This window comes from Echiichthys vipera, assembly GCF_963691815.1.
Source record: "Echiichthys vipera genome assembly, chromosome: 11".
NCBI lineage: Eukaryota > Metazoa > Chordata > Actinopteri > Perciformes > Trachinidae > Echiichthys > Echiichthys vipera.
This window is the reverse complement of record NC_139836.1, coordinates 22506099-22530351: the sequence shown is the minus strand read 5'-3', so window position 1 is coordinate 22530351 and position 24253 is coordinate 22506099. Positions and strand designations below refer to the sequence as shown.

Genomic DNA, 24253 nt, shown 5'->3' with positions numbered 1-24253 from the left:
CGGGCTTGTTGTGATTATCTGGAAAGTGAATTGCGTCTGTTGCTTTGCCAGAAAAGAACGTAAAGTCGCGTAATTGGTTGCACAGTGGAGTTTCTGTTAAATGCCTCTCCAGCTGAAGTGACTCCCCCCTCACTTATACTACTGAGCTCTCTCATCACATTACACTGCAAGCAGAGAGCGAGCTTTTGGTACTCTTTTTAAACTTTCTATTTAACTTTTAAAACTTATTTTACTTTAGTTTAGTTTGGAGTCATGTTTTGGTCACTGGTGTGCGTAATCGTAGCCTTCGCGTCCGTGCCGGGAGATGCACAAATCTCCAGCCGGTACGTTATCGGATGTCCTGCTCGGTGTGACAAGTCGATGTGTCCCCGGCTACCAGCGGACTGTCCGGCGGGACAAAGCCTCGACGCCTGCCACTGCTGCACGGTGTGCGCGTCCAGCGAGGGCGAAGCCTGCGGCGGCATGGGGAAGCTCGGGGACCCGGTATGCGGAGAGGGTTTGGAGTGCTCGGTCTCCGCCGGAGTGGCATACACTATCACGGTGAGGAGGAGAAGCAAGAGCGGGATTTGCGTGTGCAAAGAAACCGAGCCGGTTTGTGGAAGCGATGGGGTGTCCTACCGGAATATCTGCGAGCTGAAGAGGGTCAGCCGCCGGGCGCAGAAGCTGCAGCAGCCACCTGTTCTTTTCATTCAGCGGGGAGCCTGCGGGAAAGGTAACGCTCAGGTTGTTTTGAGACCCCGACACAGTTGTTGATAAGATTTAAGTTTTTGTCTTGACACTAAACTTTCCGAGTTAAACTTAGAAGCATGCATCTTTATGTCAGTCACAGCATGCCCAGATTGATTAAAGTAAATGTGTACATTTTTCTTTATTGTGTGTCATTTCACCTCCACTCTTCACAACTTGCCCTTGAACTTGATGCCTCAAATCCTTGTTTGGTTTGAGCTTCTCACAGATGTTAAGAGCCTAAAGCTGCATTCAGTGGCGCACAATGCCCATGTGTACGAGACAACAAGAGCCACCATTCAACTGCGTCCCCCTCCTGTTCCTGCATTACAGTTAGACTTGACCAGAGGACTGTTTTTACTTTAGCCCGGTTGAATGCAGCCATGAGCTCTCCCCTGATGTAAATCTGAATGTGATCGGTCACATGGCTATAATCCCTTTATTTCTTTTATACAGGACAGTTGCCCGTGCCGTCCGCATTAGCTGAGCAGAAAGGAATTTTTAAGAGCCTCATAAACAGGATAAACTGTAGGCCTTCATTGCACAGTACTGAGGTGATGCATTTGTAATATGTGAGTTTCAGGATGGACCTGTACCTTATCAGTGTCATGTGAAAAAGATTTCACTCTAATCAGTGGAGCTCATTTTAACAGACATCATTATTCACAGTCCAACTGAGAATGCTGTACAATTTAATCAGTGAACCATCCATCGCGTGTGTGTGTGTGTGTGTGTGTGTGTGTGTGTGTGTGTGTGTGTGTGTGTGTGTGTGTGTGATATCTTAAAACATGTGCAATATTCATGACTGAAAAAACACACTTACACATGTGGGGCTACAGGTGGTAAAGCCATTGTATCACTTTTTAGTTTGTGTGTGTGTGTGTGTGTGTGTGTGTGTGTGTGTGTGTGTGTGTGTGTGTGTGTGTGTGTGTGTGTGTGTGTGTGTGTGTGTGTGTGTGTGTGTGTGCGTGTGTGTGTGCGTGCATGTGTTTGACATATGTCCACCTGAAGTGTGCACCACATCTGCAGTTGAAAACTTCTGCATGAAGAGCTTCAACACCAAAGACCTATAACTTACCTCAAAGCTTTGAAACTTACCTTTCCCATCTAACAACCCTCCAAACTCCTTCCTCTCTTTTCTGTGTCTCTCTCCCTCTCTGTGTTTCTGTTGTCACTTGTAAATCACACTAAACTGTCACATGAAGGAATGCCTGGCGCTGATTCAAAGCCATAATTCCTCCTCTGTTGGAGACGGTTTAAAACAGGCAGGAGACTCCGAGGAAAACACAAAATTAGCAACCCGTATTTTGGGGGAAAGGTTTACATGTACATCAAAAACCCATGTGGGCGCGGTGGTAGGGCAGACTGTATCGTCGCATTTATTCGTCAGTCATGTAAGCAACTTAAATAGTTAAGTCATGCTGCAGGAAGCTAACCATGTCTGAAACAGAGCAAGACTGCGGTGGGTGCTACTGAGGCACCCGGTGAAAATTTCCATAGCTGCAATAAAACGAGTCACATTTCATTTGGTAAATCAGATGTCAAAACTGCGGGTGAATCATGCTGTCTGCAGTAGCAGCTCTCCTGTTTCGAAATAACTTTAGCGCAATAAAGTGATCGAGGCTGAATCTGTATCGCAGGAGTTCAAAGTGAAAAGCAACTCAGCCCCCTCTGAGTGACTTTAACCACCCTGCAACTTGGCCCCATGTTAAGAAAACATTATGCAAGTCCACTTGGCATGATGTCATGTCGTGTCTGAATGGTAAAGACGTTGATTTAGAAGTTGTTCATTCTGGCAAAGAAAATTAGGTCAAATATTTCTGTGACAGTTAAAAAAAAAATTGGCCTTTTAAGCCTTTATTGGTGGTTATAATGGAGAGACTGGCGGGGGAAATGTTGAGGAATAGAGAGGGATGACATGGAGGACACCGATGTTGCATTGTTTGACACACAACTGAATACAGTGGCCGCTGAAATGACCTAAATGTTTGTAAAAAGGTTGACATGAAGGAGTAAATGTGTGAGCATGCAAATGATGTTTATACTTACATCAGTTCAGATTTTAATCCAACAGTAAAACCAAAACATTGCGTAGCTGCCGAGAGGCTGCTCTGCTACAGCTGATGTTGCAGAATGCACTCTGTGACTCCGGCTCATGACATGTGCTGAATATGCACATTTTTCCACCGATTTGTCTCAGCCACTCATGAAATTAAGAGGTCGTGTTTGTGCATGTGTCTTTTCCATTTTTTTCATGTTGTTCTATCAGTCTGTCTCTGCTCCTGCTTCTGCACGTTTCTCTGTCTGTTTTCCTCATCTGTCGTCCTTCCTGCCCGTGATGCCTGGGATTCGCTTACTCATCATTTCTTTACTTCTCTTTCGTTTGACCGTCTTTGCCATTTGGACGATCTCAATTTTATGCTCCTACGAAACTCATCTAATTCTGACCTCAACACGTTTGTTTGTTCACTTTTCCCAAATCACACTGATGAGGCGAACAAATCTGATATGACTTGCGAAGCCCACCATGCCCTTCATAATACATTTGACTAAATGTTGCATTGAGTGTTGCATAGGCACACAGATCCCTGAACTTTAGGGACTGGTGTGCTGCCATCCTTGGGTGAAGTCCCCTACATTTCTTGAGTTAAATTGAATTAAAATGGGACGAATGGAGTCATTCACACAGTTGCACTCTGGGTCACAAAATGTTGCCAACGTGTGACTATAATCTAATAAACAGCAGCACAGCTCAACTGTATATCTTCTTAACTGCAGAAGAGCAGAACCTCATCAAGTGAGTCATGAGTCTTATACTTTAGTGCCTCAACATTCACATCTATTGAGTCATGAGAGTATTTAACTAAAATCAGTGACTTGCTGGAAAGGATTCGATAGTACACATAACAAAATGTGGTTGCCGTGATTATGAAAGCTTTTATTTTATCTTATTTCACACATTTTAAATAAACCTGGCTCATGTGGGCTTCAGTTTGCCCAACAGTGGAGAACCAGTGTGTCAGTGAGTGGAGAAGAGAAGCTGACCTTCCTGTATTCACGTCTAGCTTTTCTTGTCTAAGGGATCCCAGAAAAACTAAAACTGCTTCCGCCTGCAGGCCCCAATAAAACAGTGGGTACTCTGCATGGGAAAATGGAAAAAGAAAAGAAGCTGAGATTTTCAGTGGGGACCCGTGTGGTGAAGGTCAATGTGGAGAGAGGGGAGGGAGTGTGTGTGTGTGTGTGTGTGTGTGTGTGTGTGTGTGTGTGTGTGTGTGTGTGTGTGTGTGTGTGTGTGTGTGTGTGTGTGTGTGTGTGTGTGTGTGTGTGTGTGTGTGTGTGTGTGTGTGTGTGTGTGTGTGTGTGTGTGTGTGTATGTGTATGTGTATGTGTATGTGTATGTGTATGTGTATGTGTGTGTGTATGTGTATGTGTATGTGTATGTGTATGTGTATGTGTATGTATGTGTATGTGTGTGTGTGTGTGTGTGTGTGTGAGAGAGAGAGAGAGAGAGAGATGGTGGGAAAAAGAGAGCGCATTATATGAACTTTCTTTTTAAATTGTTGTGTTTGAATGGTGCCCCATATTTGAACTCTTGATTTGACTCCAGAAATAATATTTTAGACATCTGATTATTATTATTATTAACTGACACTCGTAAAATATCCTGTTAAGTTAGGATCTAACCTCAATATGTCTTCCATATGGGTGAAATCTTCACATTATTTGACTGAAACTTAACAAACGGTTCTAGGAAAAGGAGTAGGAAATTGATCACCTCCTCTGTTCCATAGTCTCCTTAAAAATACTCAGCATCACACGCCATCAGTCAGTACCTCTGCCTCCCAGTGAAGCGGGTTGTCCACTTATCACAGGGGTGGTGGTTTGATCCCCAGTTCCCCTTGTCCACAGGTTAAAGTGTCCTTGGGTAAGACACAACCCAATTTGTCAAATTTATACCAATTGAGTGCCCACAGCGCTGAATTAACACTCAGCTCCTTTGCGTTGAAAGGAGCCAGTTGAGGTGGTTTGGGCATCTAGTAAGGATGCCCCCTGGGCGCCTTCCTAGGGAGGTGTTCCAGGCCCGTCCAGCTGGGAGGAGGCCTCAGGGAAGACCCAGGACTAGGTGGAGAGATTATATCTCCACACTGGCCTGGGAACGCCTCGGGATCCCCCAGTTAGAGCTGGTTAATGTGGCCTGGGAAAGGAAAGTTTGGGGTCCCCTGCTAGAGCTGCTGCCCCAAGTGGTTGAAGATGAGATGAGATGATTAAGTCTGAAGTGATATGTAGATGTGTACTGATGTTCTCCTTCTATTTGTCCTGTTGCATTTAGGGTAATACTGTTTATCACGGTATCACCATTGAGGACTTCAGCGCAGTGTTTGGTCACATTTCTATGTAAAAGATAATGCATCTCTCCTTTAATCTGATACACTTAGGCAGACTCTCTGACTGACTGACAGGTTGGAGTGGTTTTACAAGAGAGCTTATCTGCCACTTGGATGGCAATTAAATCACAACTAAACGGAAGCCCTCAATGTAATTGTTACTAATAGCATCACATCACGTCTACAAGCGGAGTGTTGTGCTACTTCTTGCCTATATAAAGTCATATTCTTAGAACTTAGGGTTATTCCTGATCACTTTGCTTTCTTGTTCCCATTTTACCGAGTTTGAAATCGCCTATTTCCAAATGACTCAGTCAGTTATTCAGGCTTTTGTCTGAAACTTGCTCACATGCTTAAATGGATAATCAAACGGCAACTGGTGATGAGTCGGTGAAGTACAGGATTGCTGAAACTTAATGTGAGTCATCCTGTTTGAATGTTGTAAACGGTGTCTGAAAACCTTCTTGTACAGACAGGCGTGACATGGATGTTCGCATTTGTTGCTGTGTCGTTTTTATCCTGTTTCTATTGACTTGTGAAGCGCTTAGTGACCCTGCTTTTAAGAGGTGCTATATGAAAAATGTACAAGCTAGTATGTTTGTATTGGCTTATTAGGGAGATAAACATTTGTAGTGGAAAGCCAATTATCTGTTAACTATATGACGATGCCCGCAACTACAGACCTTTTACGTCAGCCTCTGGCAACAATTCAGGATTGGGAAATGTTACAAAAGCAAGCATTACGTGGATTAGACACTAATCAGAACGCTTTACATGCAGACTTTCTCTCCACACATCAGTGACATTCAGGACTTTTGGCATTTAAGGAGAAAGCTTGTAAATCAACTTAATTCTTCAACAGTAAAGCCTTTTTTAAACTCAGTTGAGCAGTGAAATACAGGGTCCATATATGTGGAGGTTTGGAGAAAAGTGGTTCCTTTTTGTTCATGACAAACTTTTCTTGTTTTCCTCACGTTGTGGCTCTATGGGACGGCAATGTCCCTCTACCACTTTGGCCCAGACCAAATATATCTCAAAAACTATTAGATGGATTGCAATACACAAATGCTCCCCAGATGATGAAAGTTACTGACACTGGGGATCCCCAGTCTTTAATGCTCCCAGCAGGTCAAAGTTTTCAGTTATCCCGTGAAATGTATTAGCTGGATTGGCACACAATTTAGCATAGACATTCATAGTGTCCAGAAGACGTTGGTGATCAGCCTCAGCTATAGGTGTTAAGGGCTAAGTAGCAAATGTTAGCATGCAAACATATAGTAAAAATGATCACATTTTGTGCATGTTAGCATGCATTCAGCTACGGCCTCACACATAGCATGGCTGTAGACTCTTAGTCTTATAGACAGACAGACAGACAGACAGACAGACAGACATAGAGACAGACAGACGGACGGACGGACGGACGGACGGACGGACGGACGGACGGACGGATAGATAGATAGATAGATAGATAGATAGATAGATTGGGAAATTGGATTATACTGATGCAAACAGTGGAAGTAATAACTACACACACACAGACACAGGGTGAAAACAATACGTGGAAAGACTTTAACGTAAGATGAATCGAAATGTTTTAACATAGATAGACAGATTTTGTCTGACAGAAGTGTTGAGTGATCACATAACACCAGAGTTTTCCCCCTGCGGGCTGACAAATGTTTTCATACTGTATAATTGAGTGTCATTCAGTACGGCAAGACGCTGCTCATTCCACACTTGTGTTAATTTAAAATGCACCTCGAGCAGAAAATCTCTTTCTCTTTCCTTAGCCCTTCACCACAATCAATGATATCCCAGGGCTTATGTGTTGCCTTTGCCTTTCGCAAATCCTGCCCTCTAGCAGAATGTAATGACTGAAAAGTGTCCTTGAGAGACAAAATAGTTTGAGGTACGTGGCAAAATAAGGGTTTACGCATGGAAGGATGAAAAGCTCTGAGGGAAAGGTCTGAGGAGTCTTTATTCGTAGCTTTGGTTAAACTGTCTTCTGGGTAGACCTTAATTACCAGGTAAATCAGTCAACATTTCCTGACTTGCCCTGGCCTGGATTGATGGTGGGATGTGTGATTCAGTCAAGTTGGCAGTCCTCATACATACAGTGTCAGACAGCGTGTGTGAGTGGTATTATACTTGTGAGGACCATTTTCGCCTTGACAAAAGATCTTTCGATGGTAACATAATTTAGAGTGTGTACAAACGCCCATGGGGTAAGCTTAGGGCAAAGGTCAAGGTTAAGTATTTATCTGTGAGGTTTATGGCCGGGGTTACAGGTTTGTAACGGGTTACGGGTTTGAGCGTGTGTGCATGTGTGTCAGACCTGAACTAGACAGTCTCAACCGCAGATGAATATGTCATCTTTTCTTTTCCCCTCTGTGTTATGATAAATGGCAGTCTTATTTGTTGGCTTTCTTTTCTCACTCTTACATCATGCAGTATTTTAGTGCATCTTTTGTTTGCTTTTACTCATCTGACATCCTGACGTGTGTGTATGTGTGTGTGTGTGTGTGTGTGTGTGTGTGTGTGTGTGTGTGTGTGTGTGTGTGTGTATTTCCAGCTCAGGACAACCCAAACAGCCCACGACACAAATACAACTTCATCGCCGACGTGGTGGAGAAAATTGCTCCGGCTGTGGTTCATATTGAACTTTACCGCAAGTAAGAGCCGTGCACGTGTGTGTGTGTGTGTGTGTGTGTGTGTGTGTGTGTGTGTGTGTGTGTGTGTGTGTGTGTGTGTGTGTGTGTGTGTGTGTGTGTGTGTGTGTGTGTGTGTGTGTGTGTGTGTGTGTGTGTGTGTGTGTGGGAGAGCGAGAGAGTGAGAGTGGGACAGACTGAATCACATTAGAATTTACAGCCCACCTGTGCATTTAACCAGACTGCACCAGTTGGTAAAGCACCACACTCTCCGCTTCAGTCCTTCAACGTGTTTTCTTTTCATCGTCTCATCAGCTTTATACGCTCTTTTATCTCTGCCTTCTTTGACACCTTGATTCTTCATCTGTGCTGTCTCCATCGTGTCTGTCGTTGTCTTGTAAAGTGGTTCTTTGAACGCCTACAGCTCTTTTATTTCTACGTTTCCATCTTTCCCTCACTCAGATCTGTCTCTTTTTTCTTCCCACCTACGCTGTTGCTGTCTCAAGTTACCTTGAAAGCAGTTTTTCATTGAGGTTATGCTGCACATTAACGCTTCAGAGTGTGTTTCCTCCTCTTACTGTTTTTATGTGTATTTAATCTCTCCAGTTCACCTAACCTGCCTACTTTTTAGATATGCAGTATGCCTCCTGTGCAGACCCTCAAATGCTTTGAAGTTGCTTTCTTTCAGCTTTCTTACTCTGCTGTTACATCATGCATTCACTTTGGTGTCTTCTCAGTTTGTTTTTCCAGAAGAAGAGACCCGTTGAAAGAGTAAAGTGAATAGAAACACTCTAATCCCCCTCCTTCTCCCTCCCACCATCCTCTGCTCCCCCCCACAGAATGACCTATTCCAAGCGGGAGGTGGCAGTAGCCAGTGGTTCTGGCTTTGTTGTGGCAGAAGATGGCCAGATTGTGACCAATGCCCACGTCGTGGCCAATAAGCATCGGGTAAAAGTGGAGCTGAAGAGTGGCGGCTTCTATGATGCCAAAATCAAAGACGTGGACGAGAAATCGGACATCGCTCTCATCAAGATTGATGCACCGGTCAGTCAAAGTGCCAGAGTACAATGATAGTTTGAGACATCTAGACAGCGATGTGTTGATGACACTGAGTTCTTGAATATGATTTCTGTTCACTTTTATTGCCTATCCCATCCAGGAATAGTTTGACATTTTGGAGGAAAATATGCATATTCACTTTCTAGCCATGATTTAGATGGAAATAAATCAATATTTTTATGTCTGTTCACTAAATATAGAGCTAGAGCCAGGACCACCCGTTTTCATTTCCAACTCATAACATATGGACACTGGTCCGGACCCCTTGGCAAACTTTTTAGCGCACTGGGTAGTTCTACAGGTATGTGCCAAACCATGGTGCTCCACGTCCTGCAGTCTTAAGCATGTGTTTAATATTGTGAATTCAAACAGAACTATTTAATTAGGTATAGGTAACAAAACTACTTGTCTCCAGGCTCTAACTCCATAGTCAGCATACAGACATGAGAGTGGTATTGATCTTTTCATTTGACTCCTAGCAAGGAAGGAAATATTTCCCAAAATGTTACACAACTACTTTAAGATATACTTTGTCTTATTGATGTAACCAAGTTAATTAAGGCCAGAGAAACAGGCTTACTGGAGGATACATTTCTGTCATTTCTCTCCTTTGTTTGTTTTTTGGCTCTCGACCCAAAGACTAACATTTATTCATGTCTAGTCACATCCACCAATGCATGTCAATACAAAACCTCGCTTTTGACAGACTATTTTTTAATCAAAATGTTGGGAAATTTGAAAGATGTGGGATTGAAGTCTGGCATAAAAGTGTTCTAAGTCTAGTCAATTATTCGGAGTGTAAGTAAAGTAAAGTGAGAATGCAGGTGCAGCCAAATGGGTCTTTAAAAGACAGCTGGCTGGCAGTCGGTCCAGATCCTTTCGGTGTTCAGACACGACAGGCTGCGAAAATAACAAAACTCTTCTCTCAGGCAACTTTCAGAAACAATCACAGTGTTGAATATTGACATATTAAGGGGAATAGTTCAATACCTTTCTATGTATTCCTGTACAGGACATTTGCTGTCTTTCTGTTTGTTTTTATCTGGACTAGAAGGACCCACGTTACATGTTAATCACAGTCATCAGTCATGTGAAGGAATGCAGGGCAGGGATCCAGGGCCTATTGACTGGGAGTCACAGCAGAGCAGAGTGCATTATGGAGCTCACTCTCATGGCTGGGTGACGCAGCTGAATAGATGTTCATGACAGCAAGACAAGGTGCATTACAAAGACATTCAATTCTGTAAAGAGGTGGAAACATTCAGGTTTTTGTTAGGCGACAATGTAAGTGAAGAGTTGGAAAAGAGCAGTGACAGACGCTTTGTATTTGTTCATCCTATAATAAAAGCTGTTCCGTCCGTTGATGACAGGCCGGTCTTCATTCTGGGGGATTTGTTTGCATCACATACTCAGTGTGCAGGGTACAGGGTTGCAGATTGATGGAGACTCAGAAACGATTCAACAACAATAATGCATGCTTCATCATTGCAGAAGTCTTTGTTTATACAATGCATGCAGGAATATTTTTCGCCTAAAATGTATTTGTAGCATTACTCTGCATGACACCATGACTTTACTGGTTGGTAAACAACAGGCAATTGTAATAAAAACACCATTAACCATCGGGAGCATGTTTGTTTAGATTAAGAGTAAGTCATTGTGTGAAGTTAGAGCTGACTATGAATCACTAATGAAGCCCCAGAAGACATGTGGTCCCTTTGGAAAGGCCATATTATTTAGCTGGAATCTGCTAATGAGGGAACGCTGGCATGTGTGTGTGTGTGTAACTAGTGAGAGTTAATACAGGGCTAAATTAGAGGATGAATGAGTTATAATGAAAGGGCAGTAGGGTGAGCAAACTTGTCATTGTGGATTACATTTAAAAGGGAAAGTATAATCATCCAAACCTATAGATACTGGGTATTTCATTTCAGTACCAAAAGAGTAATAACAGTAAATTCCAGCTTTGAAAAACTCTTCCTTTATTCAAGAGCAGAAAACTGAAGAGATAGATAATGAAATGCCATCAAAGCAAGTCTCAAATGAACACTGGAGTCATTGAGGGCACATCCAAGTCAAGTTACAAGTCTTCATAAGCAAATTGCAGGTCAGTTTTCTTCAAGTCTCTGAATACCGACCATTAAAATGACATGGCGTTTGCGTTTAAAAGCTGTGTTTAAAGCTGTTGTTGTTGTTTTTTGCGTCATTGGGCAAAAATTCCATAATAACCTTTCACTATATTGAAATTCAAGTGTTCTGAGAGAAAACTAGACTTCTGTTCCTCCTCTTGACTATCTGATCTAGCCCGTGATCGGAGACTTTGGCCAATCAGAGGTCATTTCAGAGAGACTATTAGCTGTCCTACAAAGGCAGATGCAGTTTTTTTCTAAACATTCTCAGTATAACGAGAGTTCGAACATCTACGCTTAATGACATCTGAGAAAACCTCATCTGCAGGTGAAGACCATGTGATATGGTCAAAAACGCCAGAATAAATGAGTAAGTGGACCTTGGGGATTGTTTTGTAAGCGGTTTTTTACGTAGCTGGGACGATTGAAATTCATCGGCAATGACTTTCATAATAGTGCAATCGTTAGTACGTAAGTAAGAAATCCAAATACGTCCTTGTTTTTAAGATTATTAATGTGAAGATTTGCTGTTTTTTTATTGTTTACATTATAAAAATAATTGTTAGTTGCAGCCGTAGCTGAAACAAACTCCTTTCAATGTACATACCTATGAAATCCAAGTCTGAAGTCCTCGTTTTTGTGGTCTAAGTCTGACTTAAGCCCAAGTGTCGATTCTCAATTCTACATCTCTGATAGCTACTAAAACGCAAAGTCACAGTGATTGCGACTGAGCAAGAAATGAGAAAGATGTCCCTAACTTCTTACTGCACACTTCATCCACAGAGACAGAAAAAGAAACATTAAACATCAATGTATCTTTACATCTTGAGTTTAAGAAGGTTTTTAGATTACAGTTTTAGGTTTTAGAGACATTTCAGTGTCCTCAAGCTGAAATTGAGCTATTTTGTATCCAAACTGACTGACTGGTGTTCAATATATCTGTTTAATCTTCCAACCTCCCTTCCTTTATTCCCATCAGCCTTCGTCTTCCTCTCCTTTCTCCTCTCCTTCCTCTCTCTGTTCAATTAAAGCTGAATACGTCAATGTCAGCACTTCGCAAGCCGCCGCAGATAATCAATAAACAACTATACCAGTTTATGGGTGAGAAAGTTTAAAGTTAGGTTTTCCACGAGTACAAAGATTCACTTCTGTCTTCTTTTTCTCGCCTTTTCTATGTGAAATGTGAGTTTATTGGTAGCGAGACCCAGTCCGTTCTCGGGGCTGTGGTCTACCCTTCAGCTCTGGGGAATACATTAGTCTGTCTACAGCAGCTGGAACTTCAGAGAGGAAGGGACGGGGGAAAATATGCTGTATTCACTTGTTCCTGTGTAGAGCGTATTGGCGGGGGGGGGGGAGAAAGCAAAGAGGGACGGAGACAGAAGGAACAATGTAGTCAAGCCTGGAAAATGGATCCATATGTCTGGTGGACTATTGGCTAATGAGTGCATTGTGAGATGATGTGGTAACGGCACAATAATGATAGAACTCACTGTGTGTGAGCTTTAAGAAGGCCTCTCATTAACCTCGTTTGCTCACTCAGAACTTGGACACGGTCACATTCACTTGGGAGTGCTTACAGGGAATTGGACGCCTTCAGATTTACCTGCTTTCTCTCTGACTTGAAAGCTTGCTGACTTGGAAGGCCTATTATTTAATCAGATTGACTTATATTGACCCCCGCAGACTTGGAAGCAACCACTCTGCCTTGGAATGACTTCAAAACACTCAAATATACCGTGCAGGCAGTTTTCCATATCATTCCAGCCCTTTTTACTGCGTGGCCTGTGCAGTCATTATCATTGGGTTTGAGTGTGTTGAACTGCGAATGCAGCGAGATGCAGTGAACGCATTGATCCTCGGTTTTGTTACCACTGCGGCTTAAAAAATATGCGACTAAGGCCTGCCAAGCTTGGATTTTGATAATTATGAACTGCATATGTACATGCCATGCTAGAATGGAAAGCTTCCTGTTCTTATTTTCAACACCAGAGGCACTGTAATGATAAGTTGCCTCAAAACAAATTAAATCCAACTGAAACTATTGGATGTTACTATGAATAATTTAGCCATTTGTTTAACACTCACGCTAAACATTTCAGTGTGGCAGGGAAAACTGGCCTCATGCTTCCCATATGGTCCTCTGAAACAATGGCACTGTTTGTCTCTGTATTACCCATCACCTACTACTAAGAGTCTCAAACTGTTCTCTCTGGGAAATTTGCCTGTTGCTGGTTTGGACTGGGCTTTTATTAGAATCTGTGTGTGTGTGTCTTTGTGTGTGTCTTTGTGTGTGTCTTTGTGTGTGTCTTTGTGTGTGTGTGTGTGTGTGTGTGTGTGTGTGAGAAGGAATGTGCCTCCGTGTAGCTGCATTTATCTTTATCATTTCATCAACAACATTGGGTAAATGTTTCCCCAGGAAGATGCCTACATTTCCTTAGAAGCACAGCACTGATAGACAAAAGTTTGCATTTCAATGATCAAATCAGTGTGTGTGTGTGTGTGTGTGTGTGTGTGTGTGTGTGTGTGTGTGTGTGTGTGTGTGTGTGTGTGTGTGTGTGTGTGTGTGTGTGTGTTCATGGATGGGTTTAAGACGCTCCACTGCCAGTGGAAAGACACTGCATGTCGTCCTTCAGTAGACAGGCGGAGGGGAAATGAATCACATCCTCCTCTCCTCCTGACCCTGCCTCTCTCCTTCATCTCTCATCCCTGTAGCCAAAATGGTTCCCATGCTTAAGGATGCAGTTAGGTGGGAAATGAGCCAAGGAAAATACACGCACACTCTTTCGCCCTGCTGGGTCTTGATGCACGTTGTCTTGGCCTACTTTTTGCCTGCGTAATCGTTTTCCAAGCCTGCTGGACAGGCAGCAGCCTTACCCTTAAACTGTGTCTGGTTACCAGGCAATGGTGTCACTTTTTGATGAGGCATGATTGATTCAAATCAACCAACAGTTATAGTCAGATTGCCGATAAGCATCAGTGTATTCGAGACATTTGCTGACTACTTATGAATTAATTTTATTTTTTCACTTAATAGTGACAAGACTGTGAAGCTTTCTGTCACAACACAGACTCTCAAGGGGATTAGAGGCCTAGAATATATCATGTGATCCTGGCTTTAAGGGTTATTCACCCAAATTAGGAGAAAAACAAACATACTCCTATTGGCACATAGCCAGTAGCAGAGAGTTTTTGTTTTATTTAGCCAGGTTTTGTGATCATTCTCTGAAATCGAATGCACTTGAGGTGAATGCCAATGTTTGCGGTCCTCAGTCACAGCAGCAGCAAGACATCTTTCCTTTAATACGTTTATTTTCACACAATTCACGGATCTCAGTGTGAAGTATTGAATTGCGTTCTATTGATGTCTCTTCTAAAAGGAGACATCTTTTGTCTCTGTTCTTCTGATTATCCAGAGTAAATAGACATGTTGCTTTTGAATTTTCAAAATCTTTTAATTGTCTCCATTGTATTATCAAAGGCAGATATCTCAAAACCTGGACAAATTGAACTTTCTGATATCACTAGAGGTAAGTGAGACAATGTGTTTTCTAATTTAGCCACGTGTGCCTTTTATTATCTACTAGCTTATTTAATACAAGTGGAGTGGAGTGGAGTGTCAGCTTTAGGGAAAGTACAACATACAGGCAGGGCTATAACTTCTCTTTTTGGAACTGGACCTTCTGAGTTGCTTGAGGAGAATCCAGTGTGGCCCCCCCAGCCGCATAAAGAATAGTCTAGACTACAATATAACTGCCCTAGACATGTAAAACCTATAATAATTAGAATTACCGTAATAGTTTTCACTTTGCACTCTGTTTTCGCTCCTGTTAAAGGTCAGGGCAGGAACGTAGCACAGTGAAACAAATCAAAACTATATAAATAGAAATATGACCTAAAAACAGAGTTGTAGTTCATATGCTTCCTGAAGCAAATGAAGATCTCATCTCCTCTCATCATTGTGATTCAGTTCAAAGTTTTTGTGGTGTCTAGCCAGAGCTCGAAACGCCCTCGAGTCCTCTGAGCTCTCATGCAAGACTACGCAGAGTGGAACATACACACGGAACTCAAAGACATATGTTTGCTCTCTCACAGACTAAAAAACTTGCCAACAACATATGGAAACCATAGTGGTTTCCGTACTGGTGTCAGCAAGGATATGGTTTAGCCAGTGTGAGTTGAACATGTTGATGTTACCTACAGTGCGAGGAATTGCTCAATGGAGCAGAGACCTCATGTGTGTAGTATGGCTTTGTGTGTCGACCACATTCACATAAATATCTGATTTTTTTCAGTCTACCAAACATGCACAAACAGGCATGTTTTTTGAAGTTGTATACAGTCACGTATACACTTCAGAAGCAGACAAACACACTCGCTGTCCCGTCTTTCCAATCCGTCTGATCTTCTGATCCTCTGACTTGATATTATGTATGAGCCTGCTGAATCCTGCCCCATTTTTATCTGCATTAGCACCCCCCCGAGGGTACACATTCAGACGTTAGCAGTTAAACCCTATACCTTAGTGTACTTATAAATGTTGCAAGGGGGAACTTATAAAAGTGTATTCCCTGCTCTGAAGTGACTTGTCTGAAAGGAACTGGAAAGCGTGAAGTGACTGCAGTTGAGCTTGTATACACTTCGGGACTGGGTCACGCGCTGACCCGACCGAAAAAGCTTCCTAGTCTGTGTATTTTGAAGTGGTTTGGCTGTAGGTCAATATCTAAGCAGTGCCAGGTGTGTGGGTTTTAATTTACAGACTTAAGTTTGTGAGGGTTCATGCCCTGGTAACCTCCTCCCTCTCTCTGTGTGTTCCTATGTGCCCTAAGAAACTGTTAATCTACAGTCCATCCCAGCTTGACTGGACATAAAGTTTGCACCTGGTCATAGTCATAAAATGGTAGTTATTGTAATGGCTTTTAAATGAGCCTCCTAAGGCTGTAACATTAAACAATGACACATCTCTATAGCAACTCTGCTGCTATTTTAAAAGCGATCTGTCTAACTGTCCCTTCGCCATGGTGTCCCCAAATGTGACAAAACATGTCTGTGTGCAGGAAGCTGAATCAAAACCTAGCTTTATTGACAAAAGATGTAAAAAAAACAACTTGTCCTGTGCAACTACTTATTCAGTCAACGCTGTTTAGTCCTCCGTCCTTTAATCTGATGCCCCACTTCTCTCTCCTCTCTTATCTCAACACTCAAGAACTTGGAAAACATGGTTTCCTTTATGAAAGCTTTTATTTTCAGGAAGTAACTGCTATCCTCGTAGACTTTTTCCCAAATTCTGCAGCATGTGCGCTTTATTTTTTCTGACATATTCTCTAACTGAAGCTCTTGTCATGAGCCAGTCTCTGCCAACACGCTCTGCATGCATCACATAATATAAAACAAAACACACTCATTCATCTCACATTCTCAGACTCTCTTCCTGTGGTTTGTGGTGTTTGTTGTTCCCCTCTTTCACCTTGCCTCCTTCCTTTAAGTGTGGCTATGGCATCTTTGGGCGAAGTACGAGTGCAATCGTAGCCTTCATCTGAAATAGCAGGGTGAGTCACTTGGGTGGTCAGTAGAGGCCGACTCACATGGCGAGATGATTTTCCACAACTCGTTCCAGATTGCTGACTAGTCACTATTAGTCAGTGATATGTAAGCTAGGGCCCTTTCAAAAAAAAATTGTCAGTCTGAGTTTTCAGTGTTTGTTTTACCTTCTCACTTAGGCGCCAGTTTGGTTGTCAGCGTACTGATGCATTTTACGCTCTTCACGCACAAATTTTCTGTGGCTTTGTGTGGGTGTGTGTGAACCTGGGATGAGTAGAGATTGCAGTCAAACTCCAAACAAAGCTGCTCCTCAACGTTGACATTTGGGAGATACAAGTTTTTCACCTGATAGCAACAGTCGCCATGACACCACCGGTATCACTGACTGCTATCATTATCATGGCGAGCGGCTGTGGCGAGTCCTGAATGTCTTGGCAGTGACTCACATCCACCTGATGTCCTCTCTCTCTCTCTCTCTCTCTCTCTCTCTCTCTCTCTCTCTCTCTCTCTCTCTCTCTCTCTCTCTCTCTCTCTCTCTCTCTCTCTCTCTCTCTCTCTCTCAGCTGTGTGTGTGTTTCTCTTGCTTCCTCTCTCCATCTGGTTATCCTCTTATCTTGCATGAGGTGTGAAGGGAGAGGGGCAACGTGGGAGATTATACAGACTTCTGCTGCCGTGTCAGGTGTTTGTTTGTGTGTGTTTGCATGCATGCTTCCCAGGTTTATGTACATATTTGTGCAGCCCGTGTGTGTACCATGTTTACTTCGAACATCCCTACTATGTTCAAACAAGCCCACAGGAATCAGGAACACGGTCTCTGACATTTTTCTTGTATTTATGTGTCTGTGCGGGGCAAGGTTGAAAGGTTCTCTTCCTCAGTTACTGGCTATCACTATCTTTGTCGTCTTCTAATAATAACTTCACCTTAAGGGTCAAGATCATTTACAGTCAACTGAATCAAATGGGTGTTTTAAATGTTTTTCCCGCAATCCAATTTTCTAATTTAATTTACAGTAGTTTAAGAATCAGGTGTCTGCCATCAGTTTATTTTGTCTACATCCATAAACACAGAGCAGCCAAGTGTCATGTTTTATGACTGAGAATAAGATGATTTGTGATTTGCCTGCTATGTGGGAGTGTTCGACTGGGTGTCCAAATTTCACATAGATCCCTTTGTCTGTGTGTGCCAACTTGTGTTGCTGTCTCAGTTACCTTGCAGCCTCCTCTGCCTCCTATTTATAACCCTGAGTAAACAAAATGGATACATAGGAGGAGCACTCAGGACAGTTCCTTTAGTCTTTAAGCGCTTGCCTGCCATCAGGGCGTCGAGTCCTTGCACGGACTCAACGTGATGTGGTGGCGCGTGGGCTTTGACTGCGGGCAGCCCAGCAGAGATGATTTCATTCAGAGAAGGAAACTGTCACTGCGGATGGATAAATATATCCTGTCTGTCTGTAGAGGCCGGCTCTCAGTAGACTGGTTTCCACTGCTAACCAGAGCTTAAGGTACTCATTATTAAATCAGTCTATTTTCCAGCTTCTGTGACCTGTTCCCCACCATAAGGAATGATTTGTCAGCAGGGCTATACTGTCAGTTAAACAAAGGAGCCTTTGATTGTGCTTATAAGCATTTTGAATTGAGTTGTTTGGCGTCAATGGGTTAGGGTTCATTTTTTACTGCGGTGGAAACATAGTATTTGTTTTTGCGTGGGAGAATTGCGATGGAGCACTGAGTGGGTTGTGTATTAGAAAAGTGTTAGTGGTTTTGCTGTGATCCTTTACTGCTGTCCACTCATAAAACAAATGATCATGAGAAGTCCTTAAAGCCCAGCAGAATAATTTAAGTTAAAGAGTGTGTGAGGTTCTTTTAGAGCTGTAGAAAAGTTAAAAACACATTCTTTTGTCGTGCCAGTATCATTCACAAAAACATACTAGATTCATTTCCTATGAAACCAATTAAAAATGTGACAAAAGATACTTTTATCACATGCAGAATAAAGGCAAATATAGCCCATTCATGTAGAGAGTGCAACCTCTGAGCATATAAAGTAAATTGATCATGGATTTTCATTCAGAGAAAACCTTTGAAAGCCAACATGTGCCGGTTTTCCTCAACACATGACCACCTTTACTTGGTCACACAATAATGACTGGTTTTCTGTGCATATGTCAATGATTTTTGTATTTCTTAATGTCATTTTAATTTATAAATTGTTATCGTATTTATTTTTTCTTACTGGTCTCAATTACAATTCTCACTTTCTCAGTAACTTTGGCCTCTAGCAATATGCCCATATTGTCCCTTCTCACTTGCAGACCAAGCTTCCTGTACTGAAGTTGGGCCGCTCATCAGACCTGAGACCAGGGGAGTTTGTGGTTGCTATTGGCAGCCCGTTTTCCCTCCAGAACACAGTTACTACGGGAATCGTCAGCACCACTCAGCGAGGGGGCAAAGAGCTGGGCCTTCATAACTCCGACATGGAGTATATTCAGACTGATGCCATCATAAATGTAAGTGAATGAAGATGCATGCATTAGCTTTGTTTTTTCTCACAAACACAAATGAGTGATGTATCTTTCTGGTTCGCAGTACGGCAACTCCGGAGGGCCTCTGGTGAATCTGGTAAGCCATTTTTTATGCCTATGTTAGAATCCATCTAATCACATAATCATTTGAAGTTGTTTGTTGCCAGACACTAAGTTGAGATTTGCTCTTTTAGGATGGCGAGGTGATTGGGATCAACACTTTAAAAGTGACAGCTGGCATCTCCTTTGCCATACCCTCGGACAAAATCCAAGAGTTCCTGACAGAGTCCTACGACAGGCAGTCCAGAGGTATGAGCTCTCGCTGAAACAACTTATTATGTCTTCATTTTATTACTTCTATTAAATCACCAAGACGAATCGTAGGAGGCAAAGCCAGAAAATTGGCTGTAAGAGTTGGCCCAAGATCCCAATGTGCACGGATAGTAAAGGATAATATAATTCAGCATGCCATTTCCTTGGTTATGTTTCATCTCTGTGTGCTCTCTTGAGATATACTGACTACATTTCTAGCTTTATGAGTCCATGCCAAGCATTACCCAACAGGCACTGACACTGCAAATAAACTACTAAGAAGAAAATGCCAGAATCTGTCAGGCAGTTTTATTATATTATTGCTTTTCATCTTATCCCTCACGTGGGGTTATGGAACAACGCACACATGTATTTCAAATGTGACTGCCAACGTGGCTTCTTGACTTGATATGATGAATAAACTAATAAACAAGATGATAAGCTGTGGAGATGCGCATATGTGAACACTGTCCTGTGAGACATGCAAGATAAGTGGGATGATCTGTGATCCACGGATTGTTCTAAAGTAATATTTCTATCATCTCGTACAGAGAAAATATCCCTGGAGGATTTTGATATTTTGGTGTTCAAGACAAACACCATCATAAAACAAAGACCCCTGACTGTTGCAGGCAAGAGGATGAATGATTGTATCTGTATTGTGTTGCCCATCTCCAGGGAGAGCGGCTGCTAAGAAGAAGTATATTGGTGTGAGGATGATGACTCTCACTCCAGCGTAAGTTGTACACTTTTATATACGGTACATCTGCAGTACAACCTTCATTATGCTTAGAATAACAGGAAATTGCAACATTTTCTTTTCTTGTTTTCTTCTAGATAAAAATGACGTTTGATCACTAAACCTTTTGCTCCCTTTTCTGATTGTAGGCTGGCCAAAGAGCTGAAAACTCGACACCGTGACTTCCCTGACATCACCTCTGGAGCTTACGTTATGGAGGTTATCGCAAAGACACCAGCTGCAATGTAAGAAAGATATTTTCCCATATGCCTCCGAAAGCATGGGCTCGGTTCAAACTGTCTTGAGCTGTTTGTTCTCATATAAATTCTGGACAATGTTCAACCAATCAGGTCTGGACATTGTCCGTTCACACACGTAGCACACAACAGGAGATTATCCGTATCAGAAGGGGTTTTTCCTACTGTAAATACTTCGTTTGATTTAGACAAGGGGTGGCGACTGGGTAAAGAGTGCAGGAGGCAGGACATGAAGCAGATTACACCGCAATTACGTAGCAGGTTTTCAATTTGGTCATAAGCAACCAAGTCTGGTGCCCTTTCTGGAATGTGTCTGATGATTTTGGCGTTGGCCATTACCGACAGAATGTCGTCATCTCTCCAGTTAGACTTTTTTGTTGAAGTCTGTGTGTAAATCAGTCTTCTTCTTCACCCTTGGAGGTTTGTTTTCTTCCGGTTTCATGCCAGCCACATTACACTGTAGTACCTTGTTAGTACTTGGGAGTTGTTTGGTCCCTGTAAATCATAAATAAGTCATAGAGTGTGGTCTAGAAATATAACTTTTATTATGATTTGGCGTTATAAATGAAATTGAATTGAATTGAATGGATACTCGCTTCTCTGGACTAGTGCCTGCTTTAATTTACACATGGGCTCAATTTGACATTACACAGACTTCATAGTAGGGAGCTGGCAGAGTAAAGTCCATTTGATAGCCGATATAGCTGATTTGGACATTTTTGTTCTCACATACAGCCCCGCTGGGTAATGTCTATATAATTTCAGGTTTGCAGTGCATATGTGAAAGAGGCTTTGGTTGTAACATCATGGTTTTCAGTGAAGTGCAAATGTAAGTTGACTCTGTCTATTTCTCAGCAGTGAGATATATTCTTTGGCACTTGAAGCTACACCGAACACTTAATACACTCTCATCACTCTCCATGCAGCCCCAGCTCCCTTCTCGCAATGCAAATACACATTATATTTCATTTGCTTACTTTATTTTATTTCTCTCCTCTATCTGTCAAGTGTGCACATAGACATACACTCGAAGCGCACGCAGATCCTCCTACACAACTGTCTTACTAGAATTTAAATTCATGGCTCACTCCAGCATGCCTGGAGTGCCTGGCCCTCTAAAATATCCCCCTCCTCCCACAATCTCAGCCCACTCCAATCAGGCACCACCACAGCTCCAGTAGAGTGGGGCTCATGAGACGCTGAGGTCAGCTATTTCCTTCAAACCTCATGCAGGGAGGTTACTAGCTGCTCTGTGGTTTTCCTGCGCCTGCTCACCCAGCCCACTCGAGAGTGATGTCCCCTACAGGGCCTCGTCACAGTTTACTCATTGCCTAAATCACCCTGCTTTTTGCATAACAACATTTCTGTGGTTCCTTTTTTTATAATCTGTGTTATTTTCTAGCCTGCACTTTCATGCTTTTGATCTCGCTCTGTTTTGTGTTCCTTTATGGCCTCTGGAAACCTTGACCCCGCTGTAGAGAACCATCCATTTGCTCTCTCTGAGGTGTTAGCAGATGAGTGTAAAGAGGGACTGCACTTGTGTTTATGGATGCTGTGTGCAAGTGAAGATGTGGCGGTTTGCGTTCACACGTGGCTGTGATTAAGCAGCTGTGTTGAGAGCCAGCTTTTGATATCACTGCTGGTTATTTCCCTGGTCTGCTTGTGACCTCAGGTTTACGAGTGTGTTTTTGTATTATCGTTGTATGCTCAGCCAACATGTTTTTATTTGCTTAGCGCTCTAACCTTGCTGTGCTAGTATTCCCATCATGATTGTCCCATCATTCAAATTCTTACGACAGATGTTACGTTGATTGAGAGCGCACTCCCGGACCTGTAAACAAACCTGATTTTTGTTATGTAGTGTAAGTGATGTGTAGTTAGCGATCCATTATCTGTAGGTCGTTAAATTAACCTGCTTTTTAAATTATTTCCATTAAGATTCTACTAAAATCTAAAGAGGAAATTATAGTACCTCAAAATACAAGCGGAGGGAATAAAACCAAATAATTTAATCCCATGAAAAGATCAAAAGCATCAATAAGTTATTATTTGTCTTTTTAAGCCTGACATGTCATTCCTCTTATTCTTGGATTTTTGTCAAAAACACATCAATAAGCCAAACCATATCTTTGGGGGAGACATGCACTGTAGTTCATCTGGACTCAATCCCAAATACTCTGTCCTGGTGCTGGAAGTATTCACTAGAGAACTAAATGCGTATTTTTCCAATTGTCCCCAACAAATGCACTATGTACCTCTGTCTGAGTAACCTTGGCTAAGGACTGCAGTGCCCAGCTGTTCTAGGAAATTGAAAGGCGAAATGATCCAAGACTCATTTTAAAAGATTTACATCTTCAGTTGGAAACAATGGACTTTCATCTGAGTTTAGTGAGAGACAGACCAACACATTATATTGAATATGGCCACATGCAGAACAGCATTTTCCTTTTGTTATTGTTTTTGTGGCATTTCCGTATATAGTAGAACTGACGGGAAATGAAGAGTGAGAGTGATGACATGCAACAGCTGGACTTCAAGTGGTACTGTAATGTAAGATTGTCATCTATTTAATTGTTTTTTTAAGTGACTATCAATCAAAGAGTGAGCTAAAACAATGGTGATTGATCATATGACCCACTAATGAAATTGCTTCTACTTGCCTTTTTGCTGAGTATTCCAACCTACGTGTCTCTGGCGATATTTCCTCGCTACATGTACATACACCGCATTGTAAGTGACGCTGCTGAAGCAGTCGATCTGTCAGCCCAGATCCTCACTAAATGTTTAGCTGCGTTCACTTGTAATCGGTTGAGTCAGAAGTCAGAAGTCTGATAGGAGCATGCGTGTGTATGGAATTCAGAGGGTAACATATAGGGGACGGACTGGAAGCAGAGAGATGAATATGTTTCATTAAAGTTTACAAAAGAGCAAAAAGATAAATAAAAATAAATGTCAACACATAGTGACCGTGAACGTGACAAGATGGCGGGCTCTGAAAGAACAGGTTCGTCTGCAGCTACATCTTACCACGAAGGAGGCCGCTAGAAACAACATACCTCAATTCTTATGGAGTAGAAGTTTAAACTGGTGACACTGTGATCACATGGTCAGCATCTCATACTGACATCACTGGCCAGTGTTACCTTCCAGTCTTATAAACTGTGCGAGAAAATCCTCAGGCCAAGGGAAAAAAAATATGGCATATTCTTCTTTGCTGTTATCCACGGTATTCATATGAAGCCATCAATCAGTCAGTTGTTCTTCTTCTCTCCTACAGTGCTGGACTCAAAGAGCATGATGTCATCATCTCGATCAATGGACAGAGGATCTCCACAGCTACTGATGTCAGTGCCGCAATCAAGCGGGATGGCTCCTTGAAAGTAGTTGTGCGCCGTGGAAATGAGGATGCTATCCTCATGGTTGTTCCCATGGAGATCGACCCTTGACTCTCCACAAATCACACCACAGGTGCTGGAGCTGGGTTTTAATTATCACCAATGGACCTTTTATTGGAGGAGGGCTTCTACTGAGACACCCTCTCCCCGGCGCCATACATCCAGGAAAATTCTGGCTTTGCCTTGAAAGGAACGACTGTACAGATGCTCTAAAAACAGCGCTGTACTTGGTTTTCCATGTGTGTTTTCACTTTTAGTCTTCAATGCTTTGATCAATGCTACTACTGTTTGGTCACAAACATAAGAAGTTGGTTACTGGCATCATTTTTTTTATCTGCTTTCTCTTGTTTGTGTCTTTTTTTTAATATGGACTTCTGCTCAGTCAGGACTTCCTCTGCAATTTAGAGACTCGCTGGGCAAACCGGATTTGTGTAATTGTTGTTTTCGAAACTTTTTTTTTTTTTAAAACTGTAGACTGTACTGTAGAACGTTTTTGATGTATGTTATGTATACTGAGAAGAAAATAAAGGGTTTAACATG

General features: G+C 42.3%; 1 protein-coding gene across 1 annotated transcript; it reads left to right on the top strand.

Moving 5' to 3' along the window:
- The first annotated feature begins 40 nt into the window (after nucleotides 1-40).
- LOC310954177 (serine protease HTRA1A-like) lies at nucleotides 41-24253 on the top strand. The gene is made up of 9 exons (XM_083923516.1): nucleotides 41-712; nucleotides 7687-7786; nucleotides 8602-8806; nucleotides 18801-18995; nucleotides 19075-19107; nucleotides 19205-19319; nucleotides 20001-20058; nucleotides 20211-20306; nucleotides 23596-24253. The coding sequence occupies exons 1-9, from the start codon at nucleotides 253-255 to the stop codon at nucleotides 23762-23764; spliced, it is 1431 nt and encodes a 476-aa protein (XP_083779642.1). The 5' UTR covers nucleotides 41-252; the 3' UTR covers nucleotides 23765-24253.

Excerpts from the sequence above, each read along its gene's own strand:
- LOC310954177 (XM_083923516.1), top strand. The coding sequence starts at position 253 with ATGTTTTGGTCACTGGTGTGCGTAATCGTAGCCTTCGCGTCCGTGCCG. Across the intron at positions 7,787-8,601 it reads CATATTGAACTTTACCGCAA|AATGACCTATTCCAAGCGGG; the intron begins GTAAGAGCCGTG and ends TCCCCCCCACAG. Across the intron at positions 19,320-20,000 it reads CTACGACAGGCAGTCCAGAG|GGAGAGCGGCTGCTAAGAAG; the intron begins GTATGAGCTCTC and ends GCCCATCTCCAG.